At 41.9% G+C, this 22,791-nt stretch overlaps 1 protein-coding gene across 7 annotated transcripts; it reads left to right on the top strand.

Moving 5' to 3' along the window:
* The first annotated feature begins 991 nt into the window (after positions 1–991).
* LOC123756489 (exosome complex component RRP41) lies at positions 992–22,635 on the top strand. Of its 7 annotated transcripts, none has more exons than XM_069331321.1 (8): positions 2,750–2,919; positions 5,548–5,886; positions 6,560–6,778; positions 8,348–8,478; positions 10,964–11,086; positions 13,854–14,000; positions 18,234–18,473; positions 22,433–22,635. In XM_069331321.1, the coding sequence occupies exons 3-8, from the start codon at positions 6,634–6,636 to the stop codon at positions 22,505–22,507; spliced, it is 861 nt and encodes a 286-aa protein (XP_069187422.1). In that variant the 5' UTR covers positions 2,750–2,919; positions 5,548–5,886; positions 6,560–6,633; the 3' UTR covers positions 22,508–22,635. The 7 variants fall into 7 exon arrangements, with proteins under 7 accessions (XP_045595652.1, XP_045595649.1, XP_045595651.1 ...); XM_045739692.2 differs by having other exon boundaries at positions 5,548–6,412; XM_045739694.2 differs by lacking the exon at positions 5,548–5,886 and adding an exon at positions 3,569–3,715.
* The last annotated feature ends 156 nt before the right edge of the window (positions 22,636–22,791 follow it).

Here is a 22,791-nt window from a genome sequence, read left to right as displayed (position 1 = left end):
CTGGCCTGTAATTCAGTGCCTCCTGTCTATCCCCTTTCTTGTATATCAGGACTACGTTAGCTGCTTTCCAAATTTCTGGCAATTCCTCTGTTGCCAGTGATTTGTTATACACTATGGAGAGTGGTAGGCACAGTTCTTCTGCTCCTTCCTTTAGTATCCAAGGGGAGATTCCATCTGGGCCTATAGCCTTTTGTCACATCCAACTCTAGTAAACACTTCCTTACTTCCCCGCTGGTAATCCCCACTGTGTGTGTGTGTGTGTGTAATTACCTAAGTGTAGTTACAGGATGAGAGCTACGCTCGTGGTGTCCCGTCTTCCCAGCACTCTTTGACATATAACGCTTTGAAACTACTGACAGTCTTGGCCGTCAGTAGTAGTGTGTGTGCAAGAGAAAAAAAATTAGTAGTAACAGTTGATTGACAGTTGAGAGGTGGGCCAAAAGAGCAGAGCTCAACCCCCGCAAGCACAACTAGGTGAATACATACATGGAGGGAGGGGGGGCTAGTGGCTGAGTGGACAGCGCTCTAGGCTCGTGGACCTAGGGACCGGGGTTCGATCCCAGCACCGCTGGAAAACCAAATGGGTACAGTTTCCTTTCCCTGATGGCCCTGTTACCTAGCAGTAAATAGGTACCTGAGAGTTAGACAGCTGCTACGGGCTGCTTCCTCTGTGTGTGTGTGTGTATTCACCTAGTTGTGCTTTTGGGGGTTGAGCTCTGCTTTTTCGGCCCGCCTCTCAACTGTTTCTACTACTACTTCCCCCCCCCCCCCCCCCACACAACACACACACCCCAGGAAGCAGCCCGTAACAGCTGACTAACTCCCAGGTACCTATTTACTGCTAGGTAACAGGGGCATAGGGTGAAAGAAACTCTGCCCATTGTTTCTCGCCGGCGCCCGGGATCGAACCCAGGATCACGTGCCCAGCGTGCTGTCTGCTCGGCCACCGGCTCCCCTCGGCCACACACCGGTGTGGGGGGGGGGGGGTGCGCGCGTGCGTGTTGAAAACAAAAATAGTAGTTGGTAACAGTTGAGAGGCGGGCCGAAAGAGAAGAGCTCAACTCCCGCAAGCACAACCAGGTGAATACATACATTACAAGGGCTTGTGGCTGAGTGGTCAGCATGTTAGATTCGTAGTCCTATGGTCCGGGGTTCGATTTCTCGCGCCGCCGGAAAGATAAAAACATAAGAACAAAGGTAACTGCAGAAGGCCTATTGGCCCATACGAGGCAGCTCCTATTTATAACCACCCAATCCCACTCATATAGACTGTAACGCATCTATTGTTACGTAAAGTATGGTGACAAATAAACACAGACACTAAGATACTATATATATATTTGGTCGAATATACAGAAGTACACAGGTGATACGTTGGTGTGAGTTGAGCGCACTGAGCGTTGGTACAGTATCTCGCAAGTGTCTGCTCTAGACCACACTTGAAAGTAGACTAGTTAATGTTTGCTATTCTTGCTGCTTATATTGCTCGGGCAACACCTCACCGTGTTGCCCGGGCAACGCCTCACCTCATTCATCTCCAAAGGTTGACAGGAATATTAATTTGGAGCGAGTATATTATTGGGATAATCTACTCGCTACAAGACCATTGGTCACCATTTGGTCCGGAGACATCTCCCGTCACGCAGGGTGCAGTTGCGCCTCCACAGATCTCCGGTATCATCTTTTGATACTGGTAATGGCTCAAAAGGGCCACCACTTACGGGCTATTCATGCCCGTGCCACCTCTTGGGTCGCTTAATCTTCATCAATCAATCTTCACTCATATACATGTCCAACCCACGCTTGAAACAATCGAGGGACCCCACCTCCACTACGTTACGCGATAATTGGTTCCACAAATCAACAACCCTGTTACCGAACCAGATATGGGCAGAGTATCTTTTACCCTGATGCACCTGTTACCTAGCAGTAAATAGGGCTGCTTCCTGGGCGCGTGTGAAAAAAAGTTTGACAGTTGAGAGGCGGGCCAAAAGAGCCAGAGCTCAACCCTCGCAAGCACAACTAGGTGAATATATATATAGGTGAATACATACATGTCCCTCTTATATGTAGGTATGTATTACCACATATATAGGACAACGGGCTCACCGTACCCCGTGCTGCTTGAAACTTGTTTACAGTAGCTGAATCTAAAACAAATTAAATTTAAATTTTGTCCCAAAGGGCGAGTGTATTGGGCAGCGCTAAAACAAGCACAACAGTACATTTTTAACTGTTAATAATATTATATTGTGTATTTAATATTGACCAATTATTTATACAAAACGTTTAAATTTTAGTTCAAAATCAAATGAAATCAAATGTTTATTCAGGTAAAGTACATACATACAAGATGAGATACAAACATTGATGGGTTTATAGATAGAGCAAGTTTTTAGTTAGTTTAGTTCATTTATTATGCACCCCATACCCATCTTGTGGGCGATAGTGGAAAGGGTTAGAGGCACATAATGGGCTCAGGGACTGAACCCCACAATTCATTTAGCTAAGCAAGTTACAATCTTGATGAGCTAGTTACAAAATTCAATATAAGTCGTCACGTCAACAATGGGTTCGAGATCAACCTCAAGTACAGGTTCTAAATTAAGCAACTGACATATGTGGAGAGCTAGTACATACAAAGTTCATAACATAAATATAGGATGTGTGGAGCAGAGGTCGGAGTGGCAGGCAGGACTCTGCCTCGGGAGTGAACACCACGCTGGTGGTAAGGACGCACGTGGTACCTACAGTGTCTTCTTAACTCCGGTTCTTGGACCCTGCCTCCTTCTCTACAGTTAATCGTCCTCACTTTGGAGGGGGCGCTTTATCGTCCCTTATTTCAGCAGCTTTCAGGACGTTGCCCCTTTTAGGGATTGAGCCTCGCTTTGCTGGTTTGGCCATCACGTCTTGTAAAGGGTTGGTACAAGTCTCCCCGTGTACACAGGTCTCCCCCCGTGTACACAGGTCTCCCCCCGTGTACACAGGTCTACCCCGTATACTCAGGGGCCCCCGTGTACAAAACACCAACCACAACACATTTTAAACCCAACCCAACTGTTCTGAAAAATTGAAAAATCTTTGTTGAAATGCCCGTGTATGATTTAAGCATACCCCATACCTCTGTGTTTCAACAAAACTTGTCTTCTAATTGTTAAACCCTTGTGTATCGGTAGGTTAGGGTGGGTTAGGAAATATAAGGTTTGTTTTGTTTGGTTAATAAAGGCAGCGTTGGGCATAAGCCATGTTCCCTGTCAATCATTAGGCTAGGTTGGGTTGAGTTAGGCAGATTTAATAAAAACATTGGTGAAATGTCTTTGGTACAAAGTTAACTATTCATTCTAAAGACCAATAGTAACAAAATTAAGTTTAATTGAAGTGTAATTTGAAAACATACTATTAACACATGGCATAGTAAATGTGTGCAATATACAAGTAACATCGTAACCAAGTTGGTGTGCCAACAGATTTTGAAACCTACTTTGCTTTACCTAATCTAATCAAACAGCCTAACTTAGAGATACTGTTCATATATACACATAATTAAGAACGCTTTTCGAACCGACAGGATACGATCCCCTGCTGCCTAGAATCACCCCCTGGCATGCAGGGTTATCTTGAGATGATTTCGGGGCTTTTTAGTGTCCCCGCGGCCTGGTCCTCGACCAGGCGTCCACCCCCAGGAAGCAGCCCGTGACAGCTGACTAACACCCAGGTACCTATTTTACTGCTAGGTAACAGGGGCATAGGGTGAAAGAAACTCTGCCCATTGTTTCTGGCCGGCGCCTGGGATCGAACCCAGGATCACAAGTCCAGCGTGCTGTCCGCTCGGCCGACCGGCTCCCTTCACAGGGAACCACAACCACTTCACAATTGATCTAGTGGTTGTGGTACGCTGTATGCCAGGGCTGGGGGGGCGATCCTGGGCAGCAGGGATTCAAATCCTGGATGGGTCGAGAGCTTTCAGAGCTTTATGACTTATGCATTCATGCAGCTTTTGTGTCAGACATATACATACATAAGAACATAAGAACATAAGAACAAAGGTAACTGCAGAAGGCCTATTGGCCCATACGAGGCAGCTCCTATTCTATAACCACCCAATCCCACTCATATACATGTCCAACCCGTGCTTGAAGCAATCGAGGGACCCCACCTCCACAATGTTACGCGGCAATTGGTTCCACAAATCAACAACCCTGTTACTGAACCAGTATTTACCCAAGTCTTTCCTAAATCTAAACTTATCCAATTTATACCCATTGTTTCGTGTTCTGTCCTGTGTTGATACTTTTAATACCCTACCAATATCCCCCCGGTTATGTCCATTCATCCACTTGTAAACCTCTATCATGTCACCCCTAACTCTTCGCCTTTCCAGTGAATGCAACTTAAGCTTTGTTAATCTTTCTTCATATGAAAGATTTCTAATTTGGGGAATTAACTTAGTCATCCTACGCTGGACACGTTCAAGTGAATTTATATCCATTCTATAATATGGCGACCAAAACTGAACTGCATAATCTAAATGGGGCCTAACTAGAGCAAGATATAGCTTGAGAACCACACCAGGTGTCTTGTTACTAACGCTGCGATTAATAAATCCAAGTGTCCGATTTGCCTTATTACGAACATTTATTCATTGATCCTTTTGTTTTAAATTCTTACTAATCATAACTCCCAGATCCCTTTCGCAATCCGACTTCGCAATCACAACACCATCTAGCTCGTATCTTGTAACTCTATCATCATTACCTAACCTCAGAACTTTACATTTATCAGCATTAAACTGCATCTGCCAATCCTTTGACCATTTCAAAACCCTATCTAGATCAACTTGAAGTGATAGTGAGTCCTCCTCCGAATTAATTTCCCTACCGATTTTCGTATCATCGGCAAATTTGCAAATGTTGCTACTCAAACCTGAATCTAAATCATTTATATATATTATAAACAACAGAGGTCCCAGGACAGAGCCTTGAGGCACTCCACTTACAACATTTTCCCACTCTGACTTGATTCCATTTATACTAACTCTCTGTTTCCTTTGGTATAGCCATGCCCTAATCCAGCTTAATATAGCACCCCCAATACCATGAGACTCTATCTTTTTAATCAGTCTTTCATGTGGCACTGTATCAAAAGCTTTGCTAAAGTCAAGGTATACAACATCGCAATCCTTACCACTATCAACTGCCTCAACAATGCTAGAATAAAAAGATAACAAATTTGTTAAACATGAACGGCCATTTATAAAACCATGTTGCGATATATATACATAATCTATTGTGTATATACATATATACACAATCCTCCGAAACCTTTTGATCCCTGAAGGATTCAAACCCGGTCAGTCAGGGTCTCCATGCCCCCAGCAGTCCAGTTCTATAACCACTAACCAGCGACTGTTGAAGGATTCGACCGGGTTCGAATCCTTCAGAGGTCAAGAGTTTTTGGATGTATATTGGTTTGGGGACCATTCATGCTTTACGCACACTTGATGCTCATGTTTGTATTACTTCACTTACTTTCTGAATGTTTTCTCAGTGATGTGATGATGATAGTCACCGGTTCCCTGTGCCTCCGTGAAGGTTGTGCTCAGTAAGCCATACAGGATGCCTATGGCTGATGTGATTCAGTAGATTGAGTGACCTGGCTGATTGCATACAAGCACATGAACCCTGTTTGACCCTGAAATGATAAGCAGATTGCCTTTAAACTTGAGGCTTCACAGTGGAATCAATATTGCCAAGGGTTAGGCACCGTAACAGAAAGCCGGCCTTTCAGAGACAGTCTCCTAAACTCTCCAGAAAAATCAATTTCTGATTTGGCCAGGCAAACCCACCATCAGTGAACACCTAAGCACATTCAGTTGTAGACGAACAGGTAATCAGAGCTCACGTAAGTGATTAGGTATAAATACTAGTGCATCATGAAACACATACTAAAATATACAAATTCATAAGGAAATGCTTCCCATAAGGTCAGCATACATATGAAAAACCAGAACATGCAGGGCACTTGGGCATAAAAAAGGAGCATTACAGCGAACATAATTAAACAGGCATCGGGCATACATCTGAAGTATAGTTGGTGGTTCAAGGAGAAAGATACACAACCACAGGTGGAACTTGCATCAGAATTGCCTCACTATCAGTGGTTTGTTAATCTCAAGGCTTTGCTGTTATATTTTCTATGGTTTACCTGGCTGTCATCTGTTTCGACTCAGGCCCCCCCCCCCCCCCTCTTTCTAGTGGCTTTTCTTGTTAGGGTGATATACAGACCCCTGTGCCTGTCACCTCTATAGTGGTAGGCTTATTTATGATTTCCTATGTCTTGAGTGGATTCAGTTGGATGGAGCTTGTCAGACAGCATCAAAGAACTACTTAGCCCTCTCACAAAATTTTAGCAGGTAAATTAATACTATACATGTATAGTATTAATACTTTGCCCTTTGGTCGTCTCACTCTTCAGTTTACAACAACTTCTAGATTTGATTTATGACGACTAAATTTTAAATACTTGTAATGTAATTACAGTACCTGTATATTTTTTTCAGAACTGAGAAATCCTGATACAGTATATTATCAGATTTAAAAGTTTTCATAGAAGTACAGTGCAGTACATTACAAAATGGGAAGCCGTGATTCTCGCCGCATCCTGGGACCAGAAAAAAGTGTACCATATTCCCTGCTACAGACACAAAAAAGGAAATGTTTCTTAGGAGAAGACAGTTTGCGATGGGATGGTCGCTCAGCCATTGATCCTAGGAAACTCTGTAAGCATGTTTATTTGTTTACACATTTTTAAAATTACATTTATCTTATTAAGGATATTTATAATTGTTACATTTTTAATACAATTTACTGTAATGTTGCATATTTACTGTAGTAGTTTACATAGATTAACTAAGATGTCATTAATATCCAGAATTTTAGATGATATTTTGAGCACTGTATTGAAGTTTTTAAATCAATATTTTCATAATCTCATTTTCTGTTTTCATGGGGTTGGGAGACATCAGTCGAGAGAAGATAGCAAAGCAGCATAAGAGAAGGTTACAGATATTAAAAATGATAAAACCCATCTATGTACTATATCTTACACCCAACAAACTGTATCCAACACCCCACATTGTATCGTGGAACAAAACATCCAAACTGCACAAAAGCAAATCACCCACAGTAGTGTATCTCTTTCTTGGGGAGTACTGGGGACCAGAACCTGGCCCCCCCCCCTCACAGAGGTGACACTCGCCACACTGTAATGCTAGATGTTTGTAACACTAAATTATTGTAAACTATACACTTGGCCACTGAACTCTGGTAACACTTGATTGAAGTAACCCTTGAAATACTAGATTGGTATATAACACTGGTAATTGTTATAACAATTACACACACACACACACACACACACATATATATATATATATATATATATATATATATATATATATATATATATATATATATATATATATATATATATATATATATATATATATATATATATATATATAATTAATTAATTAATTAGTATGAATAAGTACATGTCTGTATATCTATACGGTACTAGTATATCCATACATACAGTACAGTACTTATATTTTCAAAGTTATATGTAATAAACAGTTCCTTTGACACATAAATGCAACCTGTTTAGCATGAAAAACTAAAAAAATAAAGTGAGGAAAAAATGAAAATATATCAACAAAGTTATTCCCATGCAGCACCTCACCTTATTTCTACCCAAAAAAATGCAACTTCTCCAGGCCACTACAGCCAAAATTCAAGAGGAAGGTATATTTTAGTTGGATTTTTGTGCTTTTGTAGGTAAATTAACAATGTCATAAGACAAATAATTTTGTCAGATTTTTTCTTGTTCACCATGGGGATGCAAGATTAACAGATGGAATTAAATTAACATGCAGATGAGCCCAAGGGTTAAAAGTAAAGACTGCCATGCTCTCCCATTTCTACTTTTGCTTTGATTGCTTGCCTCCAGTTTTTGAATGACCATTCAGGTTTCCTTCAGTCCATAATCCATAAGCACTATAATTACTAATGACTTTAACTTTCCATGCATTCTGGTTATTCCAGTAGAGTATCCAAAGGCTGCTCGCTGAATTACATAAAATAATGTATTGCAGATACTTTGCTGATATTTAGTGCAACAGTCCCAATGAAATTTTTCATTATTACATTTAGAACACCGTAGAACAGTCAGCTTGGGTCTCAGGCTTGGCTTCATCAGAGTGCAAAGTACAGGTATAGCTACAAAGAACTTTATTTTTAAGGTATTGTGGGCTGTAATTTTGTTAATTAATTGTAGAATTGTCTTTCAGTCATGAGTGTGGGAGTGATTAGTCAAGCAAAAGGATCATCATACCTAGAGGTTGGAAACACCAAAGTTTGTTGTGGTGTATATGGCCCTATGGATGTACAAAGAGGATCCGACTTCAACATGTCTTGCAAGGTTAGTGTATTTAATTAATGTGTTAAATTTTAGCATATGTATAATTTTGTTTAATTTTGTATAATAATTATGTAATGGTTCTACATACCTGACCAGTCCAGCAACGAGGATGTCTGGTCGATGACCGGGCCGCGGGGTCACTAAGCCCCGAAATCACCTCAAGGTAACCTTGGCATGTATAATTAATTTCAGAGTTTTCTGCACTAAAAGCCTAAAAATTATAAAAATGGTTTCAGTACAAGTAACTGAAAACAGGACAAAACAAAAAATCCTGTTTTTTTTTTTTTTTTTTTTTTTTTTTTTTTTTTTTTTTTTTTTTTAGCTTTCAATTTTTCTCTCTGAATTGTACAAAATATTCACAGTTTTGAGCTAACATATTTGGAATAAATAAAGCATTATCTTGAGATTATCTTGAGATGATTTCGGGGCTTTTTTAGTGTCCCCGCGGCCCGGTCCTCGACCAGGCCTCCACCCCCAGAAAGCAGCCCGTGACAGCTGACTAACACCCAGGTACCTATTTTACTGCTAGGTAACAGGGGCATAGGGTGAAAGACACTCTGCCCATTGTTTCTCGCCGACGCCTGGGATCGAACCCAGGACCACAGGATCACAAGTCCCACGTGCTGTCCGCTCGGCCGTCAGGCTCCCATTGAGTTTAGTGAAATATACCTTTCTATAATTACTGAAGGAGGCTACACTTTTTGTGTTAACTTTAATTAAAGCTTTCAATATAACACTAGGGACAGGAGAGCTCCTGGAAATAGGGAAAATTGTTAATGTACAGTAGTTCCATTATTCAAGAGAGGGGATAGATATTATGCAGTAAACTATAGACCAAATGTCACCAGGGAAAGATGTAATGGAACACTTACTTTATTTATATAGTGCATCATAGACATGCTTAAAACAAAAGAGTAAATTTCAAAACATTGGGAACAACACAGTCAAAGGGCAAAAATTATGCCAATAATCTTGATTGAATTCTTTGACAAACTCCTCAAAATAAGGCAAGAAAATTATGGATGGTTAGAGTACGTCTTCTTAGTCTGCTGGAAAGCTTTTGATACAGTTCCTCACAAAAGACTAATACACAACATGTGGGGAGGTAATCAAAGATAATGGGAAAGACAGTGAACTAGATAAAAGAGTATCTGATGGACAGAAAACAAAAGGTTTGGAGGGGATATATAAGGCTGGAGAACAATTATAAGTGGGGTTCCCTAGGGCTCCATCGTAGAACCGTTGCTCTTTCTAATTTATGTTAGCGACTTACCAGAGGAAGTTACCTTGTAAATGTTTTTTTGCAGATGATGCAAAGCTAATGAGAGTAAGAATTGAGGTGGGCTGTGGAGTATTGCATTAAGACTTTGACAGACTTCATGAATAAATATGTATATATGCTGTTGTTGGAATTTAATCCAAATGTAGGGCAGTGAAGCTGACAAATGGAGATAGAAGACTTGTAGGAAACTAAACAATAAGGGTTAGATAACTACAAGAAATTTTAAAAGACAAAATTCTGTGGAGTGAATATTATTTAAACACTTAACATCAAATGCTCATGTCAACAGGATAACTTTACCTGCATATGGGAAGTTGGCAAACATTTAAAACTCTAAACAGCGACACTTTCAAGTCTTATACATAATACCTATATGAAAATTATGCTGGAGTATGCATCACTTGCATGGAATGTGCAACTTCATGAAACACACACAAGGATCATTCAGAAAGTCCAGAGGTTTATAACAGATTTGTACCAGAATTGATAACTCAACTATGAGGACAGGTGAAGGGAATTTACCCTCACAACATTAGAGGAATAGAGGAGAGAAAGCAGAAGGGATATCATCACTACGGTACATAAATAGTTCAGTACAAAGGCAGAACAAGGGTACATCAGTGATAGCTGAATATGCACTTGAGTCAGACATAAGGAGATGCTCATACCCAGTACAAGTGGTCAGCAAATGTAATACTGTAAATTGAAAGTAGTAATAATCAAAGCCACTTCCATCCACAACTTAAGAAAAAATATGACAGAACCTGAACATCGAGATGTAATTATTTTGCTAGATTTAAAAGACTATGATACAGGACATAAAGAACTAGATCTTGCTTCCATGCATGAGCTTGAGGGGTGGCAGTTGCTACACATAACCCCAAGATGTAATAAAAAAGCATAACACCAGATATCTACCTAATCTCCCACGTCCTCACCCTGTTGTGTTACCTGGAGATATTTTACTTTGTCCTGATGTGTCTTTTTTTTAAGTGAAATTAACTGTAAATATACATAATTGTATGTGCTAATTGACTACTGTTCATGTGTTTATCTTTTATTGCTTGATTGCATTATCACAAAGTGAAATTATATTTGATTTGCTTCTCATTGCCAATAAAATAATTCAAAAATTGACTTGGCTCTGTAAAACTTGTTTATATTTTCATGCAAAACGGAATATTCATAGCTTCATATCAACAGGTCTTGTGTGAAGTCAAAATGGCCCCATTCTCTTGTTCTGTGCGACGGTCACCACAGCCTGACAAGCAACAGAGAGAGATGAGCAGACAACTGAAAGATGCTTTGGAAACTGTCATTGTACTTGTGAGTGATGGCTTTTTAGTTTGCAGTTGCTATTGTACTGCATTATTAATCATAAACATGTGACTGTCATCAAAGGTGCCCCACTGTCTACAAACAAACAAAAATTTTCCCCTATAAAAAGTTACATTTCCATGCAAAAGTAAGGAAAATTTTAAAACAAATATCCAAGTGCAGTACTAGTATTTTCTGGTTTTGTGCACATCGGGAGGGTGCTGGGCAAGGGGACGGGGGGAAGTCTATGTCTGCCATCTATCAGGTCAGGCACCCAGAAAAGTATGACTCCCAAAACAAACTACAGCTGGTTAAAAATTGCAAACTGAAAGCCAAACGAGCACGCAGAACTCCCCAATCAGAAAACAAGCAAACAAGTATGATGTCACCACAGTCGCCACGCCGCTGTCTGAGCAGCTTCCCCTCCCCCCCTCCCAGGGAGGGGGAAGGCACTTCTTTTCCTTATTGGAGCTGTCTTCGGACTGACTCGTGGAGGAGCTGGGTTCTGGGCCAGCATCCGGTGCGCTTGCCTCGGTGGCTCGGGTGTTGGCTGCCTTGCTGAAGTTGTTTGCACCGATTCTGAAGGAAGCGGTGTCTCTGTTCTTTGCTTCTCGCCTCGCATGCCGACAGGCAGTGTTCATCCACTCCTTGGAATCTGCTTAGGCCCTGGCTCTTAGATGTTCATTCCCTTTTTGTCTGTTGCTGTTTGCAGAGTCTGTGGTGGTGCATTTTCTGCAGGCAACTTCGTCTAGTTGCCAGCCTGTGTTTGACTTATTGGTTCTCCAGTCCTAACCGGAAGGGTCATTCCAGGGGTCTGGGCTCCTTCGGTCATTGTAAGCCAGTAGTGCCAGATTTGGTGCCGGCCTCTCCCGTGGAGCTGTCAGTGTCTGGTCGGCGTAGTGCTCACTGAGCATCGGTCAGGCTCTCGTAAGGGTTGTCGACCCCTTTTGCGTTTCGCTCCATTGACAGGACGATGTGGGGGGAGGCTTGGGCTGTTTGCTATCCCTTGGTCCCACAATTCGTGGGCATTCCAGAAGTTCTACTGGACTTACTTGGATCCTGCAGTCTCTCTGAGACACAAACCAGGGTTTTACACAACTCCCCTATGCACTCGAGCTATGTCAATAGGCCGTTCTACCTCTTCGCCCTTACATCCCTTACGCCCTTACAAATCCTTACTTACTACCTTACTACCTTCGCCCTTACTTACGCCCTTACAAATCCCCTTGTGGATTTGTTCATTGATGCATCACGCTATTGTGATTTCTGTGTGTAATGAGACTGCTGCTTTCCGGACGGGTCCTTGGGTTGTTGATGCTTGGTTGGTTCGGCCGGGGGTGCATCATGTTCTGTGTCCGGTTGCGGATCATCGCCATTACTTGTGCACCAAGGCCTCCGTGGCAGGGGACGCGCTTTGGGTCGACCTGGTTTTGCTTCTTCTCTGTTCCAGATCGGGGGTCTCCCAGGTCATCTGAAGGATTATTCGGTCCTGCCAGCCTGTGGTCTATCCCTGTACCCATGACTTTCGTAAGTTCACGGCTTTGGTTGTTGTTTTTGGTCATATGTCCTGGGCTGACATTCAGGCACGGGGCTTTTTTAGGTCAAACAGGGTCTTGGCCACATGGGACCTCGTTAATGTTCCTGGCCCTTCTCGAGCATGTGTAGCCTTGGATCACAGGTTGCAGCCAGTTGTCTCAACTTTGAGTTGAGGAGCGAGTGGCGGCAGCCTCCCGGGTTAGTCCCTCTTTCACTTTATCTTTGATTAGGTAGCTCTGGGGAGTCGAAGGAGCTCTCCACAGAAAACCATTGTTGAATGTAGGGAAACGCGATTTTCTGGGTGAGACCCAGAAGCTCCTAGGCATCCCTCCCTCCAGTCGGCAGTTTTTTGAGTTTTTTGTATTCAGCCTCTGAACTAGGGTTGGGTAGCAGGTGTAGTAGGTCTGGGGCCCCCACCTTCTCCCCCCCCCCTCCCTGGGATGGGGAAGCTGCTCAGACAGCAGCACGGCGGCTGTGGTGACGTCGTGCATGTTTGCTTGTTTTCTGATTGGGGGAGTTCTGATTGCTCATTCAGCTTTCGAATTGCAATTTTTAACCAGCTGTAGTTTGTTTTGGGATTCCTACATTTCTGGGTGCCTGACCTGGTAGATGGCAGACATAGACTGCTTCCAACTACATTAGGGTGTCTATTGGCCAATTGCTCCTTGAAGGGGCCAGGTTCTGGCTTGTGTTCCCCGGTAAGCTAGAACTCCATCGATTGACTGTTGCCACGGTCTAATACATACACATCAGCCCGGTATAGCTCCGGGAGCCTCTGGGTCTTGTCTAGAAAATGACATTTCATTACATTCAACGCTGTTTTTTTGTTTATATTTTTTCCAACCTGTTGTGAAAACCAGTCATAAGAAAAATATCAACATTGTGTGGTTTTCACAACAGGTTAGTAAAAATAGAGAATCATGTGCATAAAATTAAGAATTTGAGCAGCAGCAGTGAAAACTTGAGAAACAAGGTTACAGTTCTGCATGGTCAAATAATATAATTATGTAAGGACTCTGGAAAACTAAAGGAACTTTCCTGAAGAAGGAAAGTAAAGTATTAAAAATAGCTCTAGAAAGAGCTAACTAAATGAATATAATATGTTAGGGAAGGAAATTCAACAGGGAAAAGAGCTGTCATTAAAAGATTCACCCAAAGAGAGGATTTTAATTACTTTCAATGCTGAGTTTATGATCAGTATTAACTCATCACTAATTTATTTTATTTTTCACTCCCACAGGATAAATTCCCAAAGTCACAGATTGATGTATATTTAACTGTGATTGAAGATGATGGGGGACTACTAGCTGCGTGCATCACTGCTGCAGGCTTAGCCATCTGCCATGCCAATATTGATGTCTATGATCTTGTTATTGGAGCTTCATTGGTAAATAATTATTTTTTCTTTCATAATGATCTGGTACCTTGCATTACAGTGGGGCCTCAACTTACGATGGTAATCCGTTCCCAGAGACGGAGCGTAAGTCGAAGCGATTTTTCCCATAAGAAATAAAGGGAATTGAATTAATCCGTTCCCCACCCTCCAAAATATTAACTTACAAATACATTTTATACTGAATACAATGTTTTTTCTAACTACAATACAGTACATAATTTTATCTTACCTTTATGGAGGGCTCTTGATGGCATATGGAAGATGGTGATGAGGGGGGAGGAGGAGAGGTGTTACTGTTTGGAAGGGGAGTCCCTTCCATTATCACATCAGGCAGTGATGTTTTCTCTGGAGTACTCTCTCTCCTTCGTATTTACGTTTTGCCTAAATACCATTAGGACCTGGTTGTGGTTCACTGCTTGTTTGTCTCTCTATAAATTTGTTGAGACACTTGTTTTTCCCTTCGTTTTAACATTTGTCTGTAGTGATGCATCACAGTGTCATTGAATAGGTTAAGGCAACGGCCTACTGCAGCTTGATTTGGGCGAGTCGTTTCAGCAAAGGTTTGCAATTCTTCCCATGCTGCACACATTTTCTTAATTGTTGAGGAAGGGATGTTCTGTACTGGCACATCCTTCCCTGAAGAAATTTCCTCAGCTGCCTCTTCTTGCTGCTCCTTTTGAAGGGCTTGGAGTTCTTCGGTGGTCAGTTCTTCGTTGTGTTCTTCCACCAACTCCTCCACATCAACACCATCCAACTCCAAACCCAATTGCCGACCCAGAGAAACAGTTTTCTAACGAGAGGCACAGGTTCAGGCTCAAATCCCTCAGTCTCATTCTGCAACACATTCAGGCCACAGTTTTCTCCAGCCAGAGATCATGGTTCTTAGTCACTTCTTGCCAAGCTTTGTCAACAAGTTTTAAAGCACTGTAAATGGTAAATGTTTTAAAACACTATAAATGTTAAAGCACTAAATGTTTTTCCAGAACTCTTTGAGGGTCAGGTATGTGGCATCCGTCACTTCGACACATCTCCAGAAAAGTGCCCTTTCATAAAGTTTCTTAAAATTGGCAATGATTTTCTGGTCCATAGGCTGAAGTAGAGGGGTGGTGTTGGGAGGAAGGAACTTTTATTGTAACAAAACTAAATTCTCCCATCAATGAATCCTCCAAGCCTGGAGAATGGGTAGGAGCATTGTCGAGGAGAAGCAGGGCCTTGAGTGGCAAACTTTTCTCCTGCAAATATTTTTTGATGGCAGGGCACAACACCTCATTCACCCACTCGGTAAAAAATTGCCTAGTCACCCATGCCTTAGCATTAGCCTTCCACATCACACACATTTTGTATTTCTGCACATTATATTTTTTTAAAACCCTTGGATTTTTGGAATGATACACAAGCAAGGGTTTAATTTTCAAATCGCCACTCGCATTACCATGCAACACAAGAGTAAACCGATCTTTCATAGGCTTGTGTCCAGGCAATGACTTTTCCTCCTTGGTACTGTATGTATTCTTTGGCAATCTTTTCCAGAATAGCCCTGTCTCGACACAATTAAACACTTGTTGTGGTAGGTATGCCTCACTCTGCACAAAATCTTTAAATTTGCCAATGAATCTTTCAGCTACTGGTTTGTCTGAGCTGGCAGCCCTCCCATGCCTCACAACACTATGAATTCCATTTTTTCTAAATTTCTCAAACCATCCTTGCTCGCCTTAAACTCTTTCGCTTTTGCATCTATCTTTCCAGGGGTTTTCTTTAAAAGGTCTTCATGCAATTTTCTTGCCTTTTCACAAATGATGGCCTCCGAAACGCTATCACCTGCTAACTCCTTGTTGTGTATCCAAGTTAATAATAACTGTTCAACATCCTCAAGTGTTTGGGTTCTATGTTTCGTGATTATTGATATGCCTTTTGCCACTTTAGCACTCATAATGTCCTTTTTCTTAGCCAGTATGGTGGATATCATTGACTGAGATTTGTTGTACTGCCTGGCTAGTTCAACAACCCGCACACCATCTTCATATTTACGAATGATCTCTTGTTTCTGCTTTATGGTCATCCTTACATGGGTTTTCATATGTTGAGCCTTACCACTGACTTTCCTGAGACTCATGGTGTGATATATAATAATTACTTGTATGTTCAAAATGCAAAAAAAAAGCGGAATTTCTTACAGGCGTGATCGTCACTAAGCGGGCAGCTGTAGTAAACTGAGGCAGGTCGGCTCGCGTGACTGGGAACCATGCGCTCGGTCGACCCGAACATGTACCAACAAATATCGTTAGTCAATGACACCATCCTATGTCGAGTCACATTTTTCTATCAAATTTACATCGTAACTCAAAATTATCGTAAGTCGAGGTGCCACTGTATTTCATTATTTTGTGATGGAATTAAATGTGTAGAAGGCACCTTATAACTGATAATATAATCCCTAGTTAGAGTGCCAAGAGGCTTGAATAGAGGCATTAGAAGCAACAGTGAGTAAGCAAGTTGCCAGTGATTTAAAATGTAAGCAGAGAGAGATAGATATTGGTCATCCACAGCTGGCTCAGGAGTGGCATCTTGTGTGTGTGTGTGTAATTACCTAACTGTAAGTACAGGACAAATTATGCTTGTGGCGTCCTGTCTTCCCGGCACTCTGTCATATGATACTTTGAAATTATTGACAGTTTTGGCCTCCACCACCACCTCACCTAACTTGTTCCAAACGTCTACCACTCGGTGAATGGGAAGGGAACTAACAAAAGAAAGCACCAAGCCATTACAGCTATATAGCACTTGGAAGGAGTCAGGATAAGGATTTGGGATGAGACGGGGGAAAAGAATGGTGCCCAACCACTTGGACAGTTGGGGATTGAACGTCGACCTGCAAGAAGCGAGACTGTCGCTCTACCATCCGGTGGAAGTGAATTTTTCAATACTTCTATGGCAGCTTTGTTTAGTTAGCTGAAATCTATGACCTCTTGTTCTTGAAGCTCCAAATCTCAAAAATTCTTCCCTATAAATTTTATTGATTCTCGTTATTATTTTGTACATGGTGATTATATCGCCTCTTTTTCTTTTATCTTCTAGCTTTGGCATATTTATTGGCACTAACCTCTCCTTGTACCTATTGTCCTTCAGTTCCAGGAGCCATTTAGTTGCATATCTTTGCATCTTTTCAAGTATTTTGATGTTCTTCTTAAGATATGGGCACCAACAATCACTGTATTCCAACTTTGGTCTCACAAATGTCTTGAACAATTTCTTTAATATTTCACCATCCATGTTTTTAAAAGTCATTCTGAAATTGGAGAGTGTAGCATAGGTTCCTTACACAATGTTCTTTATGTGGTCCTCAGGAGACAGTTTTCTATCTAGAACCACCGGCCTGGTCAGAAACTGGGCCACGGGGACCTTAACCCCAGAATCAATGCAAGGTAAGGTAACCCCTAGATCTCTTATCAGAAATTGTGCAGCTTTTTTGCATAATTTGTATGTTGTGTGTAGTCAATTTTTTTCTGTTCTACATTCAATAACATGGCATTTATTCACTCTAAATACCATTTTCCAAGTGGTGCTCCATACACTTATTTTGTCTAAGTCTTCTTGAAGGTCACGACAGTCGTCTGAGTTTATCTTCCTTGGTATTTTAGTATCATCAGCAAACATGTGCATATTGTGCATTCTTTCTTGTAGGTCATTTATATAGACAATGAACATTATGGTCCAAGAACTGAACCCTGTGGCACTCCACTCATGACATTTCTCCAGTCTGATTCATCCCTGAGATTACCTTCATTTTTCTGTCTGTTAGACAATTTTTCATCCGTGTCAGAAGTCTCCATCGTTCCTCTGGTATGTTCCCATTTCCAGAACAACCTCTTATGTGGGACTTTGTTGAAAGCCTTTATTAGGTCTAGATAAATGCAGTCAAACCAACCATCTCTTTCCTGTAAAATTGCTGTGGCTCTATCATAGAAATCAAGTGGATTTGTTACACAGGATCTTCCAGATAGAAAACCATACTCTGTTTTTATATCCCTTTTCTCCAGGTCTTCTAGCCATTTGGATTTAATTATTTTTCCAATATTTTGACTACTACACATGTCAGTAATACAAGCCTATCAAAACTAATTATGTGCTTAAACAAATTTGCTTAGGTCTTGTTATATGTTGTATTTAAATAAGACTAGCTCTGTTATTACAGTTTTGGGAACAAACTTTATTTACTGTATTTAGCTTTGGCATGATGGAATTTTGTATGCTGACCCAACCCATCATGAAGAGGAATATGAGGCCCATGAGATTCGCAATGAGGACAGCGAGGGTGGGCAGCTGACTGTTGGTGTGATGCCCAAGTATGCTAATGGACAAGTAAGCCTACTAGTTCAAGGTGGCCAAATCTCAGCTGATAATCTTTGTGAAGGACTAGAGGTTGCACTTGAAATATGTCAGAGGATTTATACTCTCTCCAGAAAGGTAAGTACAGTGTTGGTTATTTTTATGTATGGTTTGAATGTTATTAAAGGTTTAATTTTCGTTATTGAGAAAGACCCCCTCCCCCCCCCCCTCAGTAGCTTTCTTTGTCTTACAGTACTGATGCAATATCAGTACTACACACCAGATACCTCTTCCCTATCATACAAAGACCATTTTAATATTTGTCTTCTCTTCACAAAGGGGTACTAAAGAATATAGAGTTCAAAGATCATCTTGCAACTGAGACAAACTGAACACATTTACAAAAAAGCAAGCTCCTGTGGCTTTTTGAAGCTATCTTGCTGAGATTGTTCCATACTAAAAGGTCACAACAGTTGTAGAAGTAGTTCTGTTAGCCCTACTGGGGACCAGAACCTGGCCCAACCAGTCTCCGTGGTGTAGTGGTAAGACACTCGCCTGGCGTTCCGCGAGCACTATGTCATGGGTTCGTATCCTGGCCGGGGAGGATTTACTGGGCGCAAATCCTTAACTGTAACCTCTGTTTAACTCAACAGTAAAATGTGTACTTGGATGAAAAAACAATTCTTCGCGGCGGGGGTCGTATTCCAGGGACCTGCCCGAAACGCTACGCGTACTAGTGGCTGTACAAGAATGTAACAACTCTTGTATATATCTCAAAAACCTCACAGAGGCATAGAGAGCAGGTGACAGTCTGCTACCCCACCAGAAACAGCCTCCAGAAAGTCAGTGAAGGTTTACAGAAACTTTACATTTTCACAGAAAATGAAGCCTCAAAACTGCCAAAGAACTCTACAAACAATTCATGCAGAATAAGGAATTCACTCAAACTAGCTCGAAACTCATTAGTACCAATTACCTCCACCAGGCAGCTCAGCCTCGGTCAACTCCCCATCTTGGTTCTGGAGCTGATGAACAACCCACGATGAATCGATGAACTTGGGGAAAGTCGCAAAGAGGCGTTTCATAACATTCATTGCTGGGTTTCTAGAGGGAGCTAACCACAGAGAACTATAATTTGACTTACCTAGGAGGAGAGATGGCAGAAGAAGAAGAGAACTCAGGCCAGGAGATATGGTCCAAAACCACACATGAGTGGCAACATCCTCCTCAGGAACAAGGAGGGGAGAAAATGGAATGCTGCCAAAGAGGTAAGAGACCAAGCTGAATCTAAATAGTGGACCGATACAGCCTGTCAACACACAAGGTGGGCTGTATAAAATACCACCACCCTCTCCCGAAGGAGAGGAGGTGTGTATCTTGGGCAAGGCTGCCAAGCCTGAAACTGCAGGCTGTGCAGCTTCCACCCCCAGGAGTGGGCCCCAGTAATACCACATCCTTACATGGTATTGCTGCGGAGAATATCTCCTCGGAGAACCCCTCCATGAGGACCCAGATACGTGAGTCTGCAGCCAGGTGTGAACATACCTTGTGACCTTCCATAATAAGGGACCCTGGACAGTTGAGGCAGCTGCATGTGGAGCTGCCACTTACTTGCATCCTTGGATAGTGCTGGAGCAAGCTAACAGATGAGCAGAGCAAAGGAAGCCCTGCTCATGAACACCTGAAACACGGAGCTTATCTCCTGCCAATCACTTGTGCACGTCTGACAGAATCTCTTCTATGCTCCCAAGGAAAGAAGAGGGTTGTCTGATAGCAAGGAAGAATCAAAGACCTCATATGTACTGCAAAAATTAAGCACAGATCCGTACTTGAAAGAGACTGGTTCCATCATGGAAGAGAGGTGCGTGTTCCGCAGCAAGTACTGAAGCAAATCTGTGCAGACTACAGAAGGCGAAGAGAGAACGCGGAAACCTCTGAATAAATTATGATTCCCAGGTACTAAATTAGACCCGAAACTGATCCCCAGGGTGAGCAGCTGGGTGATACAACTCATACGTAAAGGGAGGATATGAAACATGATCCCTCTGCTGCAAAATATTCACGAAGAGCTGAAAGGTACCCAAGGGCACTCTTTGGGTTCCCTATCAACCCTAGTGGATTGCCATGAAAGCTCTGGGGCCAAAGTCTTCACCCAACACCAGAGACTGGAAGGTGTTTTTCCAAGAAGACTCTGGGCAGGGATGGGGGAGGGAGGTCAGCTGTGAAGGAGATTGCCTCAAAATCCCAGTGGGATCAGAAGGCTCAACCACCTCTGCTATCGATGTGGAATGGGACCAGCCCTAGAGAAGGTCAAGATACACCCCAAGTTAAACCCTGACCCAATTCCAATACCCTTGGATGGTGGAGATAGTGCAAACCAAACCCGCAGAGAACCACTCCAGGGCATGCAGGCAATCAATATTCTGTGAATGTCTAACACATCCAAACATAGCTCACTTTGCAGGCTGCTCCAAGCAGCCTTTTGGACCAAGCTCATAAAAATTGAGCCTGGCCCCCAGGCTGGGCTTCAAGAGTAGAAACCCTCCCAGAACCCCATCCAGGTACAGTGAGAATACACCTGATAGGACACATGGACACAGGCATCACCAACCCAACACGCAGCATCACGGGCAGAATGATCATCTTCAAGTAGTTAAGATGACGAACATCCCTCACGCTCACACGTAGCGAAGATGGGTTCAAGGGGCTGATCAATGTAGATCCAAGGGATTCTCAGAGCCCAGTGGATATTAACCAAGCAGACATTATAGGCACTAGGTTAGCTTGCCAGAAAAACATGTGACACCAACCACAGCCAAAATTATCAGGCTATGAGTGCCAACTGTTGCAGTGTGCCATATAAATAAGCTGTGAACCCCAGTGTGCCCCAGCACACGTAAAGAAGCAAAGAATCTACTCCCCCTCCCCTGCCCTTTCCCTCAGCCAAGGGTTGAAATAGAAGAATCAGAGATCCTTGAATAGCCCAAGGCCAACACTTAGCTTGAAGCAGCAGGGCTTGCCCGCAATCTGACAAACTGGGAGCACTGTGATCAGCTGTAATCGCTGTCATCAGCAACAGAGCAGAGATGGAACTTTGACTGAGGGCCAGGGCTGGCCCACCTAGTTATGATTAATGGTGCTAACACGTTTTAAGCTAGTTTGAGTGAATCCCATGTTCTTTGTGAATTGTTTGCAGAGCTGTTTGTCGGTTTGAGACTTCATTTTCTATGAATTAAAATTTCTATGAATTTACAGTTGTCTGTAAAGCTTCACTGACTTTCTAATAGCTTTTTCTGGTGGGGTGGTGGATTGTCACCCACTACCTACATCTCTTTTGAGGAGGAAGCCAGGGTCTGAATTTGGTCCCTGGTAGGCCAAGCCATAACTGGACTCATGTGACCTAGTATGTAGTTAATCTCGGCAAGATAGCTTTAGGAAACCACTGTGGCTGGGGGAGGCCTCCCACCATAAAAACAACAAAATTAAAAAGAAATATTTGAAAATTGATAGTATACCAAACAAAAACACCAACCCATTAATTATCAAACAACGCCTTGCTTGATACCTTACTTTCCCAGTACCATGTGGTACATTGTCACACTGAGCCCTGATGAGGTAGATACCTCTCTCTCTTTCCTGACTTAGTCTTTCATCTCTTGTGACTTGCTTCCCACCCCTATGTGGTAGCAAGTTGAGTTGATTTGGTGTTTATCCTGTTGGGCAGAGTATTAGGAGTCATATCGCGAGTTCCCTGAGGTACCAATGCCTTAACCCAAGGGAAGCAACTCGGGCACTACCCAGTGTCATTTCATTTCAGTCAAAACCTACTTTAATGAAAATATGTCAGTATGGTTGAAAACAATGTATAAATGTTAGGCAATAAAATTTATATGCATTTGAGAGCACTGTACTGTTCTGCTGTTCTAAATAATGAGACTTGAATCAATAAAAATTTAAGTACAGTACTAATTATTTTGCTGAAAACAAATTGTCAGTTTTTCTTCTTGAAACATTTTCAGCTTCTTGTTGGCTATTAATATACTGTTCAAAATAATGTTAAACATTTTCTTATACAATAGTATCTATTTTTCTCTCAGACTCTGGTGGAATATGTAGAACAGTCCCTTGAAGGTAATCACGAAGAGCCACTATTGACAATGTCTGAAAAATGAAGGCTTGGCTTACACATCATTTTGAATATACAATACAGTAACAAATATTATATTTTTTGGATGTCTTAAATAGATGGAACTCCAGTATGATTTGTAATTAAGTTCTTAATAAAAAAGATATAAACTTGTACGTTGTGTTCCTTTAGCAAGCAAACCTCTTGTTTAATATACATACATTGTATTGTGTTTTCTGAACAAGGTTACTCGGTTGCACCCATAAGCCATATAGCCTAGTGGCCACAGGTGATGACCATTGCACAGAAGAATATAGCTTTTTTTTTTTT

The sequence above is a fragment of the Procambarus clarkii genome, chromosome 25, assembly GCF_040958095.1.
Source record: "Procambarus clarkii isolate CNS0578487 chromosome 25, FALCON_Pclarkii_2.0, whole genome shotgun sequence".
Taxonomy (NCBI): domain Eukaryota; kingdom Metazoa; phylum Arthropoda; class Malacostraca; order Decapoda; family Cambaridae; genus Procambarus; species Procambarus clarkii.
This window is presented reverse-complemented; position numbering and strand designations above follow the sequence as displayed.